The following is a 24,822-nucleotide window of genomic DNA, read 5'->3' on the forward strand; positions in this document are numbered from 1 at the left end:
TTAGAAACCCTTCTTAGAGAATTTGGTGATGTAGCTAGAGAAGCTAGGAAAGTCTTTATTAAACATAAGATGCTTGGCTTTTATACCAATTTTGCAAATACCCTTGAAAAAATAGAAAAAGATAGGCTAAAATACACTAATAAAGCCAATTGTGAGGGGGAGATTAAAATACCAATACCTCATAAACTCATAGGAATGCATGAGGCACTAGAAAAGAATTTTGCTTGGATTGTTCCTGAAAATTTGTTTGAGGAGGATAGTAAGCCTAAGAGTAACGAAAGAGGAGTTTCTTACATAGATAAGATACAATGCATAGTTGAGAAAACTCCAAACTCCTCTGTTGATGCTTCTTCTCTTGATAATACTTGATTTGCACTTTCTGCGCCTAGCTGAAAGGCGTTAAACAAAAGCAATTCTTGAGAGATAACCCATGTTGTTTTTTATTTTGCTACTGTTTTGTTGTGTCTTGGAAGTTATTACTACTGTAGCAACCTCTCCTTATCATGTTTATTTCGTTGTTGTGCCAAATAAAGTATTTGATAGTAAAGTTGATACTAGATTTGGATTCCTGCGCAGAAACAGATTTTTACCTATCATGAATTTGAGTTGATCTCTCTGTAGGAAACTTGTAAAATCCTGAAAAAAATTCATGCGTGATCCTCAGATATGTACGCAACTTTCGTTCAATTTGAGCATTTTCATCTAAGCCTGTTAAGTGCCTCGAAAAAATTCGTCTTTACAGACTGTTCTGTTTTGATAGATTCTGCCTTTTATTTCGCATTGCCTCTTTTACTGTGTTGAGTGGATTTCTTTGTTCCATTAACTTTCAGTAGCCTTGGGTAATGTCCAGAAGTGTTAGGAATGATTGTGTCCTCGCTGAACATGTGAATTTTTGATTATGCACTAACCCTCTAATGAGATTGTTTTGAGTTTGGTGTGAAGGAAGTTTTCAAGGATCAAGAGAGGAGGATGATATGATATGATCAAGAAGAGTGAAAAGTCTAAGCTTGAGGATGCCCCCGTGGTTCATCCCTGCATATTTCAAGAAGACTCAAGCATCTAAGCTTGGGGATGCCCAAGGCATCCCCTTCTTCATCAACAACTTATCAGGTCACCTCTAGTGAAACTATATTTTTATTCCGTCACATCTTATGTGCTTTACTTGGAGCGTCTGTTTGTTTTTATTTTCGTTTATGCTTGAATAAAATCGGATCCTAGCATTCCTTGTGTTGGAGAGAGACACGCTTCGCTTTTTCATTTGAACAGTTGTGTTCTTCGTTTTTAATATTCATGGCGAAAGCTGAAAGTCGCTTCATTTATTGCTATTTGGTTGGAAACAGAAAATGCTTCATATGGTAATTGGTATATTGTCTTGAATAATTTGATACTTGGCAATTGTTTTGAGCTCTCACGTAGATCATGTTTAAGCTTTTGCATCATGTAGTTTAAACCTATTAGTGGAGAACTACTGTAGAGCTTGTTGAAATTTGGTTTGCATGATTGGTCTCTCTAAAGTCTAGATATTTTCTGGTAAAAGTGTTTGAGCAACAAGGAAGACAGTGTAGAGTCTTATAATGCTTGCAATATGTTCTTATGTAAGTTTTGCTGTACCAGGTCATACTTGTGTTTGCTTCAAACAACCTTGCTAGCCAAAGCCTTGTACTGAGAGGGAATACTTCTCGTGCATCCAAAACCTTGAGCCAAAACTTATGCCATTTGTGTCCACCATAACTACCTACTATGTGGTATTTTCTGCCATTCCAAAGTAAATTGCTTGCGTGCTACCTTTAAAAATTTCATTCCTTGTCTTTGCAATACATAGCTCATGGGAAAGTAGCCTAAAAACTATTGTGGTAATGAATATGTCGCTTATGTATTTTAGTTCTTATAAGTTGCTTGTTGAGCGGTAACCATGTTTCTGGGGACGCCATCAACCTGTTACACCTTTGTTGAACATCATGTGAGTTGCTATGCATGTTCGTCTTGTCTGAAGTAAGGGAGATTTCTCATGATTAAATGGTTTGAGTATGCATATTGTTAGAGAAGAACATTGGGCCGCCAACCAAAGCCATGTATCATGGTGGAAGTTTCAGCTTGGACATTAATCCTCAAATCTCTTATGAGAATATTATCTGTTGTTGAATGCTTAAAGCATAAAAGAGGAGTCCATTATCTGTTTTCTATGTTGTCCCGGTATGGATGTCCTCAAGTTGAGATCTATCAAAATTGAGAAATCAAATGCGATCTATCTCCTTGGACCTTTGTACAGGTGGCATAGAGGTACCCCTTTGTGACACTTGGTTGAAATATATGTAATGCAATGATAATCCATGGAAGTCCGAGCTAATTAGGAGAAGGTGCGGGCACTATTGGTATTCGATGCATGAGGCTTGCAACTTATAAGAGGTTTTATGCATAACACATATGAATTATTACTACCGTTGACAAAATTGTTTCCATGTTTTCAAAATAAAAAGCTCTAGCACATGAGTAATCCCTGCTTCCCTCTGCGAAGGGTCTTTCTTTTACTTTATGTTGAGTCAGTTTACCTACTTCTTTCTATCTTAGAAGCAAACACTTGTGTCAACTGTGTGCATTGATTCTTACATGTTTACTTATTGCACTTGTTATATTACTTTATGTTGACAACTATCCATGAGATATACATGTTACAAGTTGAAAGCAATTGCTGAAACTTTAATCATCCTTTGTGTTGCTTCAAAACCTTCTATTAAGAATCTATTGCTTTATGAGTTAACTCTTATGCAAGACTTATTGATGCTTGTCTTGAAAGTACTATTCATGAAAAGTCTTTGCTATATGATTCAGTTGTTTAGTCATTATCTATTTGTTAACAAACTATAGACCATTGCTTCGAATCACTTCATTCATCTCATATGCTTTACAATAGTATTGATCAAGATTATGATAGTAGCATGTCACTTCAGAAATTATCCTTGTTATCGTTTACCTACTCGAGGGCGAGTAGGAACTAAGCTTGGGATGCTTGATACGTCTCAAACGTATCTATAATTTCTTATGTTCCATGCTAGTTTTATGACAATACTCACATGTTTTATATACACTTTACATCATTTTGATGCATTTTCCGGTACTAACCTTTTAACAAGATGCCGAAGCGCCAGTTCCTATTTTCTGCTGTTTTTGGTTTTAGAAATCCTACACAGGAAATATTCTCGGAATTGGACGAAACAAAAGCCCACGGTCTTATTTTCCACGGAGCCTTCCAGAACACCGAAGAGGAGACGAAGAGGGGCCACGAGGCGGCCACCCCACAAGGCGGTGCGGTGGGGCCCCTGGCCACGCCGGCCTATGGGGTGGGCCCCTCGGGCGCCCCCTGACTCTGCCCCTTCACCTATTTATTCCTTCCGTCGCGAAAACCCTAGTACCGAGAGCCACGATACGAGAAAAGTTCCAGAGACGCCGCTGCCGTCAACCCCATCTCGGGGGGTTCTGAAGATCGCCTCCGGCACCCTGCCGGAGAGGGGAATCATCACCGGAGGGCTCTACATCACCATGCCCGCCTCCGGACTGATGCGTGAGTAGTTCATCCTTGGACTATGGATCCATAGCAGTAGCTAGATGGTTGTCTTCTCCTCTTGTGTATCATGTTTAGATCTTCTGAGCTGCCTATCATGATCAAGATCATCTATTTGTAATGCTACATGTTGCGTTTGTTGGGATCCGATGAATATGGAATACTATGTCAAGTTGATTATCGATCTATCATATATGTGTTATTTATGTTCTTGCATGCTCTCCGTTGCTAGTAGAGGCTCTGGCCAAGTTGATACTTGTGACTCCAAGGGGGAGTATTTATGCTCGATAGTGGGTTCATGCCTCCACTGAATCTGGGACAGTGACAGAAAGTTCTAAGGTTGTGGATGTGCTGTTGCCACTAGGGATAAAACATCAATGCTTTATCTAAGGATATTTGTATTGGTTACATTACGCACAGTACTTAATGCAATTGTCTGTTGTTCGCAACTTAATACTGGAAGGGGTGCGGATGCTAATCCGAAGGTGGACTTTTTAGGCATAGATGCATGCTGGATAGCGGTCTATGTTCTTTGTCGTAATGCCCTAAGTAAATCTCATAGTAGTCATCATGATATGTATGGTTGGTGGGAGTAATATTTTTATATCCTGGTAAGCAAGTGACTATAATATGGCAACTATCAACTAAAAATGTTGATGAAACATAGCAACATGAAACCTAGTGATCTCATCGCGAGTTATTCAACCATGAAAATAGATCTTGACTTTGATGTACACTTCAAGAGATAACACATTTTTAAAAATCAGAACCAAAATAAATATTTTCATTGGTTGTATGGCTGATGGCTTGATGCATGGGTAGGGGTTCTCTAGGTGGAAGGCTTCCTAGGGCACATAGCAAATTATAATAAGCCCACCATGGTACAGTTTGACAGTTCCAAAGTGTTTATAAGTAACTCTAAATGAATTGTGGATATCTCTATCCTCAACATGCTAAAACAATTGTCATCATGCATTCACTCGTTCATTCATTCACATCAAACTAATAGTGATTCATCCACGCCAATTTTTTAACCTGTTGTGAGCAAATACTGATTTCTTTTGCATATGTACAAATATGTATTAAAACGCTTGTCCTGATTTCAAAACTTTTCATATTTCTGTATAATATTTTCATTGCAAAGCTGATTCTCCTTCCATAAATTTACAAGTACGTGTACAAGAATTTTAGGACACGGAAATGCTCAGTTCTCTACAACGCCTACAAGTTTAGACTTCGCCACATGTTCGCTCTCAAACAAAGTTTGACTTTGCTAAAAGGATGACACAGATAGTTCAACAAGATCTCAGTAGCTTCATACTTAAACAGGTATGTGCCAATCATAAGCAGCGACCGATTCAGCCAGACAATCGCACGCTCCAATGGAACAAAACCAGTCACTGCAACTAAGCTTTCAACAGGTACAATTCTTTTTTTCCCAAGAAAATGCAAGTTCTTTGCGTTTGATTTCATTGAAAAAGCAGAGTTTGTTTGACAATTCTAGTGCTACCAACTCAAATCAGGATAAGGCAGCCGAAACACGCAAAACAAATGCATATGCAACAACCAATTCAAATCAGCTCAATCAGACACAAAAGCGCCACCATTTGTACAGCATACCCATTTTATGACTAAGCTACATTTCATTAGCTGGTTCATTACCAAAAAAGAATTATTACCGGCCGAGATTTACAACAAAAAAAAGATGCATGGCAGATAGCATTTGCACCAGCACACAAAAAAGGTAGGCATGGTGACAAATCCTTGGCAAGGACCTTGTTTGAACTTGGATCGCCTGTCAACAATCAAGATTACTGTGGCCAGCATTCTCTAAATCTATCAACCTCACGGCGTGTGGCTTTGACCTTTCTTATCATTAGGTAATGAACCGGCTTCAACTGTATCTTGCTCACTTTCAGGTACATGAGGCTCTGTTCCTTCTTCAATGGGGAGTGTCCTCTTGGAGCCCTCAAGAGCTACACCCAGAACAATGTTATCTTCCATGGCAGGTCTAGATTCTTTCTTAGGATTAGGAAGAGAAACTGACCCATCTCCTTGTCGTTCTGCAGCCTTGGAAGTTGACGTGACAGAATCACCATTTTCTGTCTGAAGAGATGTTGGTGCAGATGTCACTTGACCATTCTTGCTGTTCTTCATCGGACCATCTTCTGACACATTTTTTTTATGTTCCTTCTTGTCAGAGCTGCTTAAACTAGCACTATCAGGTGAAACTGACTTCGTATCTGGCGATATGCTTGACTTGGCATTCCGCTCTTCACGTGATGTTGGTCTAGGTTTAGACTTGCCTTCACTGACCTTTGCAGAGGTATCAATCAGAAGTGGACGGCCGCGTACACGATTATACATCTCCTCTCCAAATGGAATGTTATCAATGTCTGCATTTCCATATGATTTCTGGACTGTTCGAGTTTGGGTTGCCAGCCTTGCCCTGTGATGGCCAATTATTCTAAGAAAATCCAACATAACATCTTCCTGTTGTGTGTTGGAACATCAAAAAAACATTGTGTCAGTGTTTGAAGTGATATCTAAATTGTAAATACATACACATCCTGCAAACATGTCATTCTAGACAAACTTGTGACATCCTTTTATGGACAGAGGTAGTATTATTGACTTAATAAAAAAAGTAGCTAAAACTCAGGGATTTGACTAGCAAACTGGCTTAAAGCTCCAAATCTCTAATTTACCAATTTTGTTTACACAGTCACATAGTGCAACAGCATTTAGAACTGCAAATTGGCCAGTACATAATTGATTTTCATTCCCTCACAGTATTTCTGCATGATCTATCGCAAGCAAAATATAGCATAATATACAGATACATTACCTGGACATTAAGATACTCCTCAAAATGTGAAGTCTTCACAAAGCAGGATATGTAAACCTACAGGACAACACAACAAAATGATACCAACCTTAGATATTTAGGAGTTCAGGGCTAATGTAGAATTGAAAGTAATATAATATTCCCTCCGTCCACAAATTAGTGATTCAGATTTGTCTAGATACGCATGTATGTACACACTAAAACGCGTCTATATACATGTGTATCTAGACAAATCTGAGTCACCTATTTGTGGACGGATGGAGTAGAAGATTGTGTGATATTTAAGAATCTAGACAACAAGATGCATGAGCAAGAAACAAAGAGTGTTGACACCAGTTGAACACAAAGCCACAAAGGTAAGAAACAAGATCTGAAAAAAATAAAAGAGGAAAAGCAACAACTACCCACTAACTGATTTTTTTAATTACATGCATCCATCTTTCATAAAACTGGACAACCTACGGGCTAGGAGTTCAAGGATTTTCATGCTGATGTCTTGGCAACATAAATTGATCTGATTGTGTTCTAGATTTTGCACTTAAACTATAGTTGCAAATTTTGAGGGGAGCTCAATGAAATTGAATAATAGCCTATTATCACAGGGTTTTGCTCAGTTCCTAGCTGAGTTCCTTTTTTCAAAATAGTAGGGAAAGATGTACTGATCATATATTAAATAAGGTAAACAACAAGAAGGCTCTGGCAAATCATAGCGTGCCATACTCACGATACAGCCCTTCATAGAGTGATCATGCACTAGCATTTACATTTAAAGGGTGGAATTACTTAATATACCATGAGAGCTTGAGTTTCTTCATCAATTTTCTCAAAAAATACTCTTCTATGTAGCCTCTGTTGCTCTATATTATGATTTTTTGCCAAGACTTTCCTCATGTCCGCAACAATTATCTGCCAAAAGAAAACAGGGAGACAGGTTTAAGATAGGTCGCCATATACTGATAAAAAGTCAAAAAAGGAGATGAAATGTGCAAGGCAGTTACACTAATTTTTCCAGCATCCATGTGGCTTATCGCAAGATAGGTCTTAATACGCCAATGGCTCCTTCGAGTGTTATTTCTCACTATAGACACTGTGAACTTATGGTTAGGAATGTATATAGCTTCTTTATCATCACCTCTAATAACTGTTGGAGACCACATGCCTACATGCTGAAAATCAAATTATTTTAAGTCAGTGTGATGATAAGAAGCATCAAGTTAAAATTTGCGTATGAACATGTAACTGGTATCAATACATAGAAAAATGTATTATGGAAGAAATAACTACATAATAGATGGCTATGTTTGAGTACGTACATAAAATGAAACAGGTATCAATACATAAAAAATGTATTATGGAAGAAATAACAACATACTAGATGGCTATTGTTTGAGTACGTACATAAAATGAAACAAGCAGAACAGGATATCCACGCTAAATGAAAAATAGTTCAAGGAAGTTCGAAATAAAGCATGCAAGAGTAAGACACCAACCTCAACAACGCCAGTGACCTCAACACCATCTATTTTTGTAGTGATCCATTCATTGACAACAAATGGGCGTGAGGCATTGATCATAATACTTGAGATGAAGTTGGTCAAGATCTGCAGTGAATTGAGACATATCTTAGCATCGTGGCACAAGATTATACTATCAATACAAAAAGTTCTGTACTACCTCACGACCAGCAAGCGTAAGCAATACTGTCCCAAAACCTCCAGCAGTTATCCACTTCTTGGTATTGACACCCAGCAACTCCATAAAGAGAGAAACAGCAGCAATCCAAATGCCGGTATAAACAGCTTTCGTGGTAAAATCCAAACCCATCTGTAAGAAACAAACTTCAATGACTGCTACTACAACATGGACAAAATTGAGGAAAACACATCAAGTGACAAGAAGCAAATAAAAAAGGGGGGATATATTGATTGTACAACTGAGAAAATCAAATCCCGATCACATTAAGATATTTTTATCTATGCTAACAAGTACATGCTGTTGCCAACTTGCCATCAGATTTATTTCATAAAAGTTAGTATATGTTTGCAAGAAAGAGAATGCAGCAAACCTTGAAATCATGAATTTTACATTATGTCACAATCGTAACAAAAGCACTAGACCATCATGTTTTCTATCTTCATACACCAACCACCCCCACAACGCTGCTATGAGTAACTTAAGAAAACGAGGTTACAACTTCCTTCAAAAAACTGCTACACAACCTCCAGCCCACCTCTTTACTTCCCATAGTTAGTCAAAAGAACTGCACATAATGGGGGAGGGGTCCCCTTCCCCAACACAATCTCACATCCCTATATCTACCTGTCCCAAACAAACTCACATCCTTATCTACAAATCCCCAGCAAACCCTGCGAATATGCATCATGTTCCCCTAGTGTTTTTCATCAGAACAAAATCTGTATCTTGTCATAGTTACATTAGTAGAAAGTTAGCTCATTTGGGTGGAGAAGCTGTACAATCCCACCACCCAAGTTCAAGTCCTCACTTGGGTGGGGTAGCTATTGCTTGCTATTAAAAATAAAATGTATTTCCTACACGCTCCTTAAAAATGGCTTGTATCAGTAAGATTGAAATCAAGCTGACAGAACTACAGTAGGTGCCCCAATAATCCAAGAGATCCAGGCTATATTATATTCTAAGAAAATAAATCTTACATTTCTTCTATCATTGGGGTTACGTGTGTCCACTAGGAATTTATGTACCTGCTGAATCAAGCTAAAAGAAGATAAACCATGTTAGTACTTCCCAGACTTTTGCATTTGAATATCAGTGAAATTCTGATATCATTGTCTGTAAGCAATCATGCATGATTGATTGATTAACTAATTACCAAAAAATCAGCAAACTTGAGATGTATCATGTGCACCTTGTCATAATATATGCAGTAGCCAGGACGGTAGATAATGATCTCACAAAAGTTACAAGACGTGTTTTAACAGCTTGGCTTGCTGCTGAAGGCAGCACAACTGGATCCAAACCCCTGTAAGACAGTGTGTGGACAAAGAACATAACTAAAACGAAACTCTCCAATTGGTACATAGCTAAAAATTCTGAGGCTGCAATATCAGTCAGATAGGATTACATCTGCAAAGAGTACATCTATTGTGATTATACCTGCAGATTAGTGTCGCTCCTGTCCAAAGAAGCAAAGGTTGAAGGTAGGATCTAGAAATTAGGTACGTAGGGCTCTGTTTCCAGTTTCCTCCGTGCTGCAAGGTACATTACATATTTTTTTGATACTTTTAGCTAGCAATAGATATTGAAAAATAAAGGTGGTCACATAAAACAGAAGCATACATCAATACGATTTCTGATGTCCTTCATTAGAGGCAAGAAACCCCATAGAGCAAAGACAATTATTCCAATTGCAGGTGCCACAAAGGCAGTAGCAGGATTTGCAAGTAAACTGTCACACGACCTGTCAAGGGGAAAAAAAAGAGAAGCTGTTAAAATAGAAGAAGTCAAGCATAAATCGATTGGCATTTGCATATTAGATGGTATATATAGCAATAACCTCAAGAAAGAAAAAGAAAAACAGGATAAATAAGAGTCCATTGAATTGGCTGAGATTTTTTCCAGTTAGTGACTATTATCATCAATCAGTCAAGTAACTTCCACCTGAAGTAACCAAAAGTCCAAAATATCTTGGCTAACATGCAGACAGCTTAATTAGATGTTCAGTGAATAATATTTTTCATTTCCCACCATATTGATACTGCCATATCTCAAGGCATTCAATCAGTACTCTATAATATTGAATTCAACAAGTTACTGAAAGTCTTAGTAAGCGCAATAAAAGTAGCAAGTGAACAACCACTGAACACATCATCGGTCTATCCTAGCATACTAAGAATCTTCGGTACCGCATTACCCACCAGCAGCACATAATTAAGATATGAAGCGGTAGATATTCTGGTTTACAGAATTTGAATGGTCCAGAATGTTGTCTGCTAGGCTGTATGTGTAATCATCAATGCACACTATCTAAGCATTCAACAAACTTCATAAGTTATGCCACAGTGGGGAATACCTAGCTAAAGCTGACGACGTGCTCTTGAACAGAGGAATTTCCTGCCAAGAAACTGGCAAGGCAAAAGATTTAGCACCCGAGGCCCTATATCTGCAAGGCACATAAAGCATGGGCCTGTAGCTCCTCTCCAACACGTTCCGGACCAATGAATCTTGCCTCTGCAAGGAACATTAAGAAGATTACAATGCTGGGGGAGGTTTTTAAAGGTGTACAATGCCGGCACAAAATTAAAAAAGGTAGTTTATTATGATAGAGCAACAAAAGGAGCTTGCAAGTTTGAAATGATCTCCAACTGATTATCTTAGAATTTAGAACGAATGGTGGAATTTTAAGATAGGAATAAGCCTAGATAGCACACAGGAGATAGTTTGAATCTTTTTCATATATTTAAAGGATGTAACATTTGGAATTAAGAGATGACATAATCAAAGTTCTCTAAGCCTCATCTCTACCCTCCCTTGTCAAGTTGATGAGGGTGAGGGCCATATCCAGGGTGTTTGGACCTTTATCCTACACCCAAGTAATGCCATTGTGAACCAAGGTTTGGAACCATAATAACAATAAGGGAGCATTATTTTCATGCAGCAAGCAGGTACTGTTCATATACCAGTAGTAGAAATGTTTTGTACTCCAGAAGGTACCCCCGGAAAATGCTCATACCGCAGAACACATGAAAGAGAAATTAACGGAGATGGCTCATTCTGTCTGACATACATCTGTACATACTTGAAACATATGTTCGCTTTGCTAAATGAACAAGTAGCTTACACTAGGCATAGAAATGGAAGGATACTTCACAGTTACAAAACAAATGAGGTACCATCAGTTAAACGCCTTCTAGTGAATCTCAAATTCTCAATACCCATCCTATAAAGTATACTTAGAATCAAAATATGATGTAATCTTAGCAAGACTGAAAGGAAGGACCCATACATAAGCAACTGAAGGAAGCGAAGTGGATGGCAAGGAGAAAGAACGCTTCTCTGGGCTCTGTAGGGAAGGGGGGCAGACAATCATGAAATAGGAAATTAAGATAGTATGAAGTAAAAGCAAAGCAAGAGCAATATGTACTCTAAATTTGTTGGTTTGACTAAATCTGTTGGTACAAGTCACTCCTTGGAAGAGCTGAGATGTCATCCCAACTGCCATCTCAAGCAGAACTCAAATGGGATGCGGAATATTCACATCCACTGAATGAGCTTCTGTAAGGTCCTTCTGAGCTGACGGTTCAGTTTATTACCCTGAAACAGAAAAATAAGTGCATGGGTACATTTTGGCAGCAGGCTAGCTCTGAAAAAAAAAATACAGCATGAGATAAAATGCCTTTTTTGCAAAATGTGCACAGATACCATAAGAGTCTATGAACATTTAATTGAACCCATCATGGCCGAACATAAGCCCCACCCGAGTTCTGCCCACAAATTCAAACCATAGCCCAAGTGCAACCCTGGCTGGCTAGCGCTACACAGCCAACTCAACAAACACCAAATACAGTCAAACATAACTATGTTGCCAGTATGATACTATGATGGGAGTAATTTGTTAACACATGTTAATAAGATGATAATTGGATGTTGTACTGCAATAGAGGGGATTCTTTTGCTCCCAACATTAAATGAAGTGGTTTTATCATGAGTGAAGAAGAAAGGCTGCGACCAATTCCAGATATTTAAGGGCTGATCAATGTATGTTTTACAGCTATACTGCATAAAATGGAAACCAATATTGCAATACCACTACAGCTATACTGCAAAAGTGGAAACAGAGATTGCAATACCACTACAGCAGTACAGCTGCATGCAGAACTGGAAACCGATATTGCGCCTCGGCTCCTCGAGTCGTCTAATTCAAGAGCCCCTCTAGCACTACTACGGCAATGAGAGAGGCAAGACATACGATAGATAACAATTTACCCATAGAACTACCTAGTTTCCCCTTTTCAATGAACAACTTATGCCGATCAATTTAAGCAATGCCCTAGCCATTTCGCTAAGGCCCCATTTGCCTGCGAAAGGTGGCGTTGACCTGCGGCATTTGATCCGCTCACGCCATGCAAATTTCGCATACCAAATAACCATTTGTTTCGTTATACATGAGCGGATCTAACCCAAAAAAACGGATAGCAAACAGCTATTGCGCGGGGATTCCGATTGGAGCGAGCGAGGAAATCCACGGAACAAAACGCCAGGCACGGCCCAATCGACCTAGGGTTCGTCGCCGACAGGGGGAATCGATCGAGGTCCAAATCCCCGCTCCGCGGCATTCCGAAACGGGGGGTGACGGCGAGGGGAGGGTACCTTCGAGGTGGCGGGGCGTCCGTGCTTCGCCGGGAATGGGGCTGCGCTGCGGGGAGGGCTCGCCGGAGAGCGGTGGAGGTTTGGGAATGGCTGCGTTCGGGAGGGCGGATCACGGTTGCTACGGCTACACTTTCGACTATTTTATTTCTCCGGCCTCTGAGCTTTTGACACGTGGATTCGCGCTGCGCGTCGGTCGCGTTGGTGGGGCGCCCGCTCGCCCACCGTGGGATGGTGGGTTAATCTGGGTCGTCACGCTGTTCCAAGATGAAAGGCCCCGATGCAGCATTTTCTTGTCATGCGTAGCAGCATCGTTGCAATGTTTTCTGCATAATTGTTGAGGGAAAATTCCAGATAATAACATCTAATATGCAAATGAACATTTTTTTGTGTGAAACACAGACGCTCACAAATACGTACATACACTCACCCCTATAAAGACATGCACGCACATCCTACCCGTATGAGCACTTCGAAGGAGGAGTCTAAGAAACTGATCCGGCGGGTTTTGAGATTGACAAAGTCACCACGGACGCCTCGCTATCGACGGAACGCCGCCTCCTATTGAAAAAAAAATCTGCATTTTTATAACACGTCAAAATGTTAAACCTAGAGTTTGATCATTAGTGGGTTGGGGGTGTCACTATCCTCCTAACCATGCAACCACATGTTGGTTCTCGAACATTAAAAATACTTGAATGCAACAAGTGATAAGTAAATTGCAACATGACAATAATGTTAATGAAACAACACCATAACACATATATAATACCCACATCAAGAATCATTGCAACATAATATACTACACAACCACAAAATCTCCATATCACTAAACAATCTACATCAACCATCTTGAACAAAGACCAAGGGCTCATTGTAATGAATCCGACTAGCTGGGACCTAGTAGAGCACGTTAGAACTATTAGGTCGGGACCCATCCGACGTAACAATCAATAGGTCCTCTTGATTGATGCCTCCTGGAGAAAAAGGAAAGATGGAGATTTGGAAGTGATGTGATAGATAATCTTCCATACATCCAACGCAACAGTCCAGTCAACCAGAAGAGCATGACACTTTCCTCAAATTGACCACTCTATTCGAGTCATGGTGGCATTTTGCATGGTCTACAATCTTCTACTATCATCATGCCATTTTGTGTCTACATGGTTGTGACTTGTTTTCTGTGTTGTCACCTTTTTTTTTCGATAAAGGATGTTTTATTACTTTGATAAGCAATTACATCCAGCCTCTGCATAACCAGGATGCACACAGCTGTTTCAATAGTCCAGAACGAGTAATAAAAGGAAAAAGGCGAAATACATATCGAGACGATAAACTATATAACGCCTAAGACGAGTGTGGAGCTTCAATCCGTAGACTATGCTGCCACCCATGTCGGGAAAAAGTATCCCTCGCCGTAGCCTCCAACCGTGTACAGACCTCCGTAAATAGGTCTCGGTTCTCCGGCCGCTGAAGAGGTAACCATGAACGGAGAATACCTGTACATCTGTAGATGACCTGCAACAAAGAACAGTTTTTATCGTTAAAAATCTTGTCATTTCTACATAGCCATAGCGCCCAGATAACTGCAAGCGCCCCCACCCTAAGAAGCAACTTAAACCTTGAATCAACACCATGAAGCCAATTGCCAAAGACATTTGCCACACTAGTCGGGGATACAGTGGTAGACGCTACTTGGATGATCGACCATATAGATTTCGCAAAAGCGCACTTTGGAAGAAAAGGTGTTTGATGGTTTCGTCATGATGACAGAAAACACACCGTGAATTTCCGTGCCAATTCCGCTTAACAAGATTATCTTTAGTAAGAATAACTCCTCGACGAAGGTACCATCCAAAAATCTTGATTTTTAATGGTATCTTCATCTTCCAAATTTTCTTATTGTTATCAACTGGTAAATCAGAATGGAGGATTGCATTGTATAAAGATTTAACTGAAAAAGAGCCATCTACATGGAGATTCCATCTAAATTCATCCGGTTCAGGTGATAATTGAATATCACCCAACCGTTGAACTAGAGCATTCCATGCTGTTAGCCTTTGTCCAAGTAAAACCCGTCTGAACGTCACATTCGGAGGTGAGGTAGCCATGACGGTAGCAATGGTATCACCTTTGCGACGAACAATACTATACAAAGCAGGATATTGTTCACTCAGGGAAGCATTGTCCAACCAATCTTCCCAGAAACGTATCTGTGCTCCATTCTTAATAGAAAAAGTACCATGACGAAAGAAAATATTTTTCGTTGCCATGAGACCAGCCCAGAAGTGAGAGTCCCCGGGTTTCCAAACCACTTGGGAGAGCGTCTTCGAGCCAATATACTTTCTCCGGAGAATAGTTTGCCAAGTCCCGTTCTCGGTAAGAAGCTTAAAAAGCCATTTACCTAGCAGAGCAGAATTCTTAACCTCCAGGTCATGAATTCCAAGTCCGCCCTGATCTTTGGGACTACACACTATACTCCATTTAACCAATCGATATTTCTTTTTCTCGCTGTCCCCTTGCCAAAAGAATCTGGATCGATAATAATCGAGTTTATGCAGAATTCCTTTTGGCAGGAGGAAGAATGATAACATATACAGTACCATATTTGTTAGTACCGAGTTAATGAGTACCAGTCTTCCTCCTATGGACAGCAATTTGCCTTTCCAACTACTAAGGCGTTTCTGTAATCTTTCTTCCACAATCTTCCATTCAGCAAGGGTAAGTCTCCGATAGTGAATCGGGATACCCAAATACCGAATAGGGAAATGGCCCTGCCCACAACCAAACAACTCAGTGTACTGAGTCATATCGTTTTGGGCTTCACCGAAACAGAACAATTCACTCTTATGGAAATTAATTTTCAATCCCGACAATTGCTCGAAGGCTGCTAAAATTAATTTGAGATTACGAGCTTTTTCGAGATTATGATCCATAAAAAGAATTGTGTCATCGACATATTGAAGGATAGATAAACCCCCATCAACCAAATGTGGAATCACACCTTCAATTTGACCATCAGACTTGGCACGCTCTATGAGTATTGCCAGCATATCTGCTACAATGTTGAATAACATTGGTGATAGCGGATCGCCTTGGCGTAACCCCTTTCGTGTCTGAAAATAGTGGCCGGTGTCGTCATTGACCCTAATTGCCACGCTACCTCCATACACAAAATCGTAAATTAGAGCACGCCACTCAGGAGAAAAACCTTTCATCCTGAGTGTCTGTTGTAGGAAAGACCATTTGACCTTATCATATGCCTTTTCGAAATCTAATTTTAAAATGACCCCATTAAGTTTCTTGGAATGCATCTCATGTACCGTCTCATGCAGAACTGCCACTCCATCAAGGATATTCCTTCCTTGCATGAAAGCGATCGAGAAGGTTGGACCACATGATCCGCGACCGTATTCGATCTAATGGTGGCCACTTTCGTGAAAATTTTGAAACCGACGTTTAAGAGGCAAATAGGTCTATATTGTTGAATCCTTTCTGCCTCATTAACCTTCGGTAACAAAATTACTTCACCAAAATTTAGACGAAATAGTTCTAGTTGTCCTGTGTGAAGATCACTGAACAAATCTAGAAGATCCAATTTGATAGTATCCCAGAAAGTTTGATAAAACTCCGCTAGGAAACCATCTGGACCCGGTGCTTTATTGCACTCCATTTGGAAAATTGCCTTCTTAACCTCATCCTCAGAATAAGGCGCAGTTAAGAGGCCATTTTCCTCTGGAGAAACTTGGGGTATATCGTCCGTGCGGTCCTCATTAAGGGAGAAAGAACTTTCCTCCGAAGGCCCAAACAGATCCTTATAGTAATTAGTAATGTAGGATTTGAGTTGATCGTGCCCTTCAATAACCCCTTCATCTTGGATGAGAGAATGAATACGTTTTTTCCGATGCCTTCCATTGGCTAAGCCATGAAAATATCGTGTATTCGAATCCCCTTCCAAAATGAATTTGGCCTTTGATCGTTGATACCATTTGAGTTCCTCTTCGCGAAGAAGGCTCGCTATCTGCGCATTGGATTGATTCTTGATGTCGTCGTGGTGAACGAGCAGATGCCATAGGATGGCTTAGATTGGGGCCGAATGGACGCAAGAGGATTCGGGGGAGGGTTTGTGATCAGGTGGGAAGAGATTCCGGATGGTTTCCTCAAGAACTTGGCCAAGGCCAGAGGTTGAAGAAGAAAGACACAAGGAAGAACTCCCTCTAGATCACCATGTTCATTGATTCACACAGGTTACGGTGTCTGTCTACATACATACATGCGTGCCCGTGAAGAAGGGCTGCCCCCTCTCCTTATATAGGGGAGAGGGTGGCTTACGATGCAAGAAACCCTAATGGCATCTTTGACTGGACAAACTACTTTATCACTCATCGTACAAAGCTACTTTAATCATAGATGACACCGGGGTCTTCTTTAATCAGAGAGGCTGACGTCCTCCGGCTTCTTTCTTCGTCATCTTCTTCTTTATCGTCAGCCCTTCGTTTAAAGCTACTTTGCTTAGCTCATCTTTGTCTTCTAGCTCTGGAGAGGATCTTTGACCAGCTTTGCCGACAAGCCCTTCCTACCGGTGGCCCGGTACCTTTTCTATCTGGTTCCGGTATCCCTCTTATGAGGATACCGGTTTAGCCTGTTCAGCCAAATGCCTATCTTAGACTCCGGCATGAACATCTAACCGGTATCCTGATGGCTCAAACCATCCGGTTTGGCATGCCTTTGGCATACCAGGGGTCATCCCCCCAACATTAGTCCCCGAAGCTGGTATAGTCTGGCGGATCCTATCCAACAGACCATGCCAGGTTCTTATGTCTTTGGATACCGGTTTGATCCATCCGGCGCCATGCTCGGATCCGGCATCTTTGCCCGGATCCTCCTTATCTTTTCTTCGCAAGTCATTCACCGGTATCTTGTCTTCCGGTATCTTAACCATTAAGTACCTCCTCGGCGAAGTCGAGAATATCTCGGGCCCCGCGCCCTTTGTGAGACATGCGCAACCAGAATCGACGCGTCGTCGCTTGTCAATTCGCTTCGACTCCCGCGCGCCCATTTAATGCACCGCGGCGGATCCCACTAGCCGTTCTGGATCCCCTGTGTGCCTCCGTGTGGCCTCCTGTTTTTCGCGTGTACCTCGTCGACTCGTGGCGGCCCATGGTGTGAACCGCTGCGGGCCGCGAGGCGAACCGCCACGGCCCAGCGGTTTCCAGCCCACTTTCCTTCTTCTTTATAAGCGCAACCGCCGCTCCTTCTTCCTCTTCTTCGCATTCTCCACTTCCCTGCGCGCAGAGCTCTTCGCCTCCGTGCCTTCGCCGTTCTCCGTCCGCCGCCGCTCGTTTGAGCCCATCGCCCGGCGAACTCACGCCTCCGTTCCGCCGGACTTCCTCGTGCGGGAACCTTCTGCAGCGCGCTCACCGCGTCCGCTGCATTCGTGTTTCCTCAAGGACTTCCTCACCTCGCCGTCGACGGACTCCCTCGCCGGCCGCAGGCTCACCATTCCTCCGGCGAACCTCTTCCTCCGCGACTCCGCCGCCTCAGGTTAGGCCCGATACGCCTTTACCCCTTTCTTTCTTGCACTTCGGATCTTGGGGGCGGTAGAGTATTTATCCGTTCTTTGTTTTTGCTTTTCCTCTTACTCGTAGATCTTCGCGCGAGGGTCTGTTTGGGGAAAACTGTTTCTCGGTAGATTCCGGCGTCCCTAGATCCTCATGTCCAGCGAAGGGTCTCTCCCTGCTGCCACCTCTAGCAACCAAGATAGTAGCGCTTCCGACGGGTTAACCGACGACCTCGCCCGGATGGATCTGGCATCTAGCCGGAAACAAGAGGCCGGTACATCTAGCCGGGCCTCCGGAAAGGACAAGACACGCGGAGCCCGGAGAGGTTCCGACGTGACCCAGTTCGAGATCGACTGGCTCTACCGGTCTAGGAGGATTCCGGAAGGAGTCATCTGCCGGCTTCCAGGCGACGAGATCCAACCGGTGCTCAAACCCGGTGAGGCCGTTGTTTTCCTTGCTCACTTTGAGCGTGGCTTCGGCCTTCCTGCTTCTGATTTCTTTCGCCAATTCCTCGACTTCTATCGCCTCCAACCTCACCATCTTCCCGGCAACGCCGTTTTTTATCTTTCTTGCTTTGTGGCCTTCATGGAGGGCTACATTGGCATCCGTCCCGCTCGCGAGACGTTTGCCCGCTTTTTCTCCCTCCGGATCAATTCGGTCCAGGGCAAGGACATTCCTGCGCCCAAACCCCCCGTTCAATGCGGGTCTTGCATCATCGGCTCCCGCCAAGGGAGCCCCTTTTTTAAGTTCAACGGCCTCGAGTCTTGCCGGTTGTGGCAGACGACGTTCTTCTATGTGAAGAACGCGGGCGACGACGACCTCATCAACTTGCCGGCGTTCAACCCGGCGCCGCCCGCCAAGACCAACTGGCAGTATAACCCCGGAACGGATCATGCCGAGACGAACCGGGTTGTGCGCTTTATGCTGAGGTTGATGAAGGATACCGATATCTGAAAGAGATATGCCCTAGAGGCAATAATAAAGTGGTTATTATTTATATCTCCATGTTTATGATAAATGTTTATATGTCATGCTATAATTGTATTAACCGAAACATTAGTACATGTGTGATATGTAGACAACAAGAAGTCCCTAGTATGCCTCTTAAACTAGCTTGTTGATTAATGGATGATTAGTTTCATAATCATGAACATTGGATGTTATTAATAACAAGGTTATATCATTATATGAATGATGTAATGGACACACCCAATTAAGCGTAGCATAAGATCTCGTCATTAAGTTATTTGCTATAAGCTTTCGATACATAGTTACCTAGTCCTTATGACCATGAGATCATGTAAATCACTTATACCGGAAAGGTACTTTGATTACACCAAACACCACTGCGTAAATGGGTGGCTATAAAGGTGGGATTAAGTATCCGGAAAGTATGAGTTGAGGCATATGGATCAACAGTGGGATTTGTCCATCCCGATGACGGATAGATATACTCTGGGCCCTCTCGGTGGAATGTCGTCTAATGTCTTGCAAGCATATGAAAGAGTTCATAAGAGACCACATACCACGGTACGAGTAAAGAGTACTTGTCAGGAGACGAGGTTGAACAAGGTATAGAGTGATACCGAAGATCAAACCTCGGACAAGTAAAATATCGTGAGACAAAGGGAATTGGTAATTTATGTGAATGGTTCATTCGATCACTAAAGTCATCGTTGAATATGTGGGAGCCATTATGGATCTCCAGATCCCGCTATTGGTTATTGGTCGGAGTGAGTACTCAACCATGTCCGCATAGTTCTCGAACCGTAGGGTGACACACTTAAAGTTGGATGTTGAAATGGTAGCACTTGAATTATGGAATGGAGTTCGAATATTTGTTCGGAGTCCCGGATGAGATCCCGAACATCACGAGGAGTTCCGGAATGGTCCGGAGAATAAGATTCATATATAGGATGTCATTTTATGTGAAATAAAATGTCGCGGAAGGTTCTATGGAAGGTTCTAGAAGGTTCTAGAAAAGTCCGGAAGAAACCACCAAGGAAGGTGGAGTCCACAAGGGACTCCACCTCCATGGCCGGCCAGCCCTAGTGGGGGTGGAGTCCCAAGTGGACTCCACCATAGGGGGCCGGCCACCCCCACATGGGAGGTGGGAATCCCACCTTTGGGTGGGAGTCCTAGTTGGGCTAGGTTTGCCCCCTCCTATGGAAGGTTTTGGTTTCGGGTCTTATTCGAAGACTTGGACACCAACACTTGGGATCCACCTATATAATGAGGGGCCAAGGGAGGGGGCCGGCCACCCCCTCCCAAACCCTAGCTTTGCTCCTCCACTTCATATTTCCCGCGTAGCTTAGCGAAGCTCCGCCGGACTTCTACACCGCCACCGACACCACGCCGTCGTGCTGTCGGATTCAAGAGGAGCTACTACTTCCGCTGCCCACTGGAACGGGGAGGTGGACGTCGTCTTCATCAACAACCGAACGTGTGACCGAGTACGGAGGTGCTGCCCGTTCGTGGCGCCGAACCGATCGTGATCAAGATCTTCTACGCGCTTTTGCAAGCGGCAAGTGATCGTCTACCGCAGCAACAAGAGCCTCATCTTGTAGGCTTTGGAATCTCTTCAAGGGTGAGACTCGATACCCCCTCGTTGCTACCGTCTTCTAGATTGCATCTTGGCTTGGATTGCGTGTTCGCGGTAGGAAATTTTTTGTTTTCTATGCAACGTTATCCTACAGTGGTATCAGAGCCGTGTCTATGCATAGATGGTTGCACGAGTAGAACACAATGGTTTTGTGGGCGTTGATGCTCTTGTTATCTTTAGTTTGAGTACTTTGCATCTTTGTGGCATAGTGGGATGAAGCGGCTCGGACTAACTTTACATGACCGCGTTCATGAGACTTGTTCCTCGTTCGACATGCAACTTGTATTGCATAAGAGGCTTTGCGGGTGTCTGTCTCTCCTACTATAGTGAAGATTCAATTTACTCTTCTATTGACAACATTAGTATCACCGTTGTGGTTCATGTTCGTAGGTAGATTAGATCTCTCTCGAAAACCCTAAACCACGTAAAATATGCAAACCAAATTAGAGACGTCTAACTTGTTTTTGCAGGGTTTGGTGATGTGATATGGCCATAATGTGATGATGAATATGTATGAGATGATCATTATTGTATTGTGGCAACCGGCAGGAGCCTTATGGTTGTCTTTAATTTGCATGTTGAGTAGTATTTCAAAGTAGTTGTAATAGTTGCTACATGAGGTGAACAACCATGAAGCCGGCGCCATGAACCTTGACGCTACGCCGACGATGATGGAGATCATGCCCGTTGATGATGGAGATCATGTCCGTGCTTTAGAGATGAAGATCGAAGGCGCAAAGACAAAAGGGCCATATCATATCACATATGAACTGCATGTGATGTTAATCCTTTATGCATCTTATTTTGCTTAGATCGCGACGGTAGCATTATAAGATGATCCCTCACATTAATATCAAGATAATAAAGTGTTCTCCCCTCGTATGCACCGTTGTAACAGTTCGTCGTTTCAAAGCATCTCGTGATGATCGGATGTGATAGATTCAACGATTCACATACAACGGGTGTAAGCCATGTTGCACACGCGGAATACTTGGGTTTGCTTGACGAGCCTAGCATGTACAGACATGGCCTCGGGACAACGGAAACCGAAAGGTTGAACACGAGTCATATGGATGATATGATCAACATGTTGATGTTCACCATTGAAGCTACATCATCTCACGTGATGATCGGTTTTTGGTGTAGTGAATTTGGATCGTGTACCACTTAACAACTATGAGGGATGTTGTATTAAGTGGGAGTTCATTAGTAATTAGATTAAAACATGAACTAATTATCATAAACATAGTCTCGAGTAGTATTTTGAATTAATTTTGTAGTATTGGCATCCGTTTTCTACCATGCGCTAGTCTTGTAATTGAGACAGAAATACAGTTAAAATCGTACAAGAAACTTTACGGATTGGTACCGTATTGTTAAAGAATCAAGAATTGATTAAGTCCTATTGCAAACTTTTAGTAAACCTCACATTGTTGATTCAAAGAGCTATGGTTTCAATTAGTACCTAAAGTTATCTTGTCTCCGTGAAACTTGAAGTTCAAATCTGTTTGAAAAGTAAGGAGCTGAAAATTTAGTTTTCAGAAATAATCAAGGTATGAGATATATGTGATATCTAAGACCTTATTGCAAGATGATAGAATAAAGTTTGGTGAGACTACATAAACTCATAAGTTTTATGGGAATGTACGAAGGTTGAAGACGCAAGGCGTCACAATCCTCCAACTATTGGGGCACTAACGATATTCGCATATCCATGAAGTGACCATCCTTAAATATACACCGTTACTAAGACTCGTCGTTTCGAAGCATCACGTGATGATCGGGTGTGATAGATTCTACGTGTGCATAAAACGGGTGCAAGCTAGATTTGCACATGCAAATACCAAGGTTAAAACTTTACGAGCCTAGCATGTACAGACATGGTCTCGGAAAGTCGTCATGATATGATGGATAAAATTATGAGTGAAATTGTTCATCATATTACAAAGTTACTAATAGTGAAATCTGGAACACTTGTCATATGATGATCAACTTCAAAGTAAGAACCTCAAGGTTATTGGTATTTGACCAACAAACCTAGAAGTTATTAATGTTGAAGTGTTTTTCTGAATAATGAGGAAAGCTAAAAGAGAAACTGCAAAAGATATTTTGGCAAAAAGAAAAGACTAGAAAGTCTAGCTCAGGTGTATATAAATGATATACATGTTATGGTTGTATTCCTAGTTAAGTCACACAATGAAATTCTTGGGTATTAATACCATATTGGTTGGTATGAAGTGTCATACAAAACAACGCAATACAAGAATACAATGGCCTAAGTGACTGACAAGGAATATGATAGGAATGCACGTCTGGAACAAAATAAAGTGTTATTATGTTCGTCGTTGGCATTCTATCTAACCCTTAGAATTTATAATAAAGAACTTAATAATTGTTATTTTGCTCTGGTCAAATGAAAACAATGAGTTGTTCAAATTATGACATTACTCCATGTATGATGGATAAGTTATTATAAATCTTAAATGGTGAAACACATATACATAACACTGACGCTAAAAATGCCATAAGGCAAATGATTTGAATTCCACTTATTTGTGGAACCGCAATTTAGGTCATGTTAGAAAGGATCGCATGAAGGAACTCCATGCAAATGGATTTTTGGAGTCATTCGATTTGTTGAATCGTTTGGCACTTGCAAAATCTTTTCTAAAAGGTAATGACTGAAATACCGTTCATAGGCCGAAGAGTTGAACGGGCAACTAACTTAGTGAAAACATACATAATGATATATGTGGTTCACTGGGCATAGTTGTGTGCGGAAGATTCTTCTACTTCATGAAAACTTTCAAACAATGAATTGAGTATATATGTGGATATATTCAATAAGGAAAAGTTTGAAACATTTGAATAGGATTCAAATAAATTTCAGCATGAAGTGGAAATCATCGTAATAGAAATCAAATATCTATGATTGGATCATGGTGGAAATATTTGAATTACGAGTTTTAGCGAACATCTAAGAGAGTTATGAAATTGTTCTACAACTTACGTTTCTTGGAGTATCATAGTGATGATGAAGTATCCAAGAGATATATCCAAACTTTGTTGGATCAATGATGAGATAAAATATTGATGCCATTATATTTTTGTGGATTATGCTTTAGTGACTACCGCTTTTACACTGAATAGAGCATCATCATGATCCGTTGAAATGACACCATACAAGTTATGGCATGGGTATAAACCCTAATAGTCAACCAAAATCGGATGAATGTCTTTGTTGGTTATCCCAGAGATTTCATTGGGAATTCTTCCCACGAGACAAAGACAAAAGTGTTTGTCAATGTTTCTTATTTCCGAGAAATTGTTTCGAGTGAAGTATTTGAGTGGGAGGACAATATAATTTGATAAGGTTTATGAACTCGAGCATAATGATCGAGTGGCGCAAAGATCGGAATTGGTTTCTAAGCGGCCACGACGATCATGGCTCTCATGACTACACAATGTTTTAGCCATGGAGATCGAAGTACATATTGAACCTTGTAGGTATGGTTTACTTTGTGATCAAATAAATGATTTGTGGACAAAGGATTGATTTTGATCAATGATAAACCAACTACAAAACAAAGAAGTTATGATGGGCCCTGACTCCATTAAAATGGCCATGCGCCATGAAATCCAAGATAGATGAATACTTTATGAAAGTAAATGGATCTATGAAATTGATAGACTTGGATGAAATATCCTTGAAGAAAGCTTGACTTATCAAAAAATTGTTTACGACAAAGTTCAAAGAGTTGAATACGATAAGATTAGATCTTCCGTAGCAATGCTTATAATCTATGTGGATTATTCTAGTAATCACTACATATTTCTTTTATGAGATATGCTAGTAGGATGGCAAAATACACTACTTAATGTAAGTATGTATACAAGATACAACCAAGAG

The 24,822-nt window shown here is 41.3% G+C and overlaps 2 protein-coding genes across 3 annotated transcripts in view; both read right to left on the reverse strand.

The window, feature by feature from the left end:
* Positions 1 to 5,117: 5,117 nt before the first annotated feature.
* On the reverse strand, positions 5,118 to 12,895 carry LOC127312199 (mechanosensitive ion channel protein 2, chloroplastic). 2 transcript variants are annotated; one of them, XM_051342671.2, is made up of 15 exons: positions 12,753 to 12,895; positions 11,527 to 11,696; positions 11,389 to 11,445; positions 10,456 to 10,613; positions 9,723 to 9,843; positions 9,540 to 9,634; positions 9,292 to 9,405; positions 9,080 to 9,140; positions 8,082 to 8,231; positions 7,898 to 8,008; positions 7,406 to 7,573; positions 7,200 to 7,313; positions 6,408 to 6,464; positions 5,607 to 6,052; positions 5,399 to 5,535 (listed from the first exon to the last, which is right to left on the reverse strand). In XM_051342671.2, the coding sequence occupies exons 2-15, from the start codon at positions 11,602 to 11,604 to the stop codon at positions 5,529 to 5,531; spliced, it is 1,737 nt and encodes a 578-aa protein (XP_051198631.1). In that variant the 5' UTR covers positions 11,605 to 11,696; positions 12,753 to 12,895; the 3' UTR covers positions 5,399 to 5,528. The 2 variants fall into 2 exon arrangements, with proteins under 2 accessions (XP_051198630.1, XP_051198631.1); XM_051342670.2 differs by having other exon boundaries at positions 5,118 to 6,052.
* Positions 12,896 to 13,969: 1,074 nt separating this feature from the next.
* Positions 13,970 to 24,822, reverse strand: part of LOC127312198 (uncharacterized) — a 30,076-nt gene continuing 19,223 nt past the window's right edge. Inside the window, exon 2 of the mRNA XM_051342668.2 lies at positions 13,970 to 14,267. The gene's annotated coding sequence lies outside the window, so the exon portion shown is untranslated. The remainder of the gene's footprint in view (positions 14,268 to 24,822) is intronic.

This window comes from Lolium perenne, chromosome 7, assembly GCF_019359855.2.
Source record: "Lolium perenne isolate Kyuss_39 chromosome 7, Kyuss_2.0, whole genome shotgun sequence".
Classification (NCBI taxonomy): domain Eukaryota; kingdom Viridiplantae; phylum Streptophyta; class Magnoliopsida; order Poales; family Poaceae; genus Lolium; species Lolium perenne.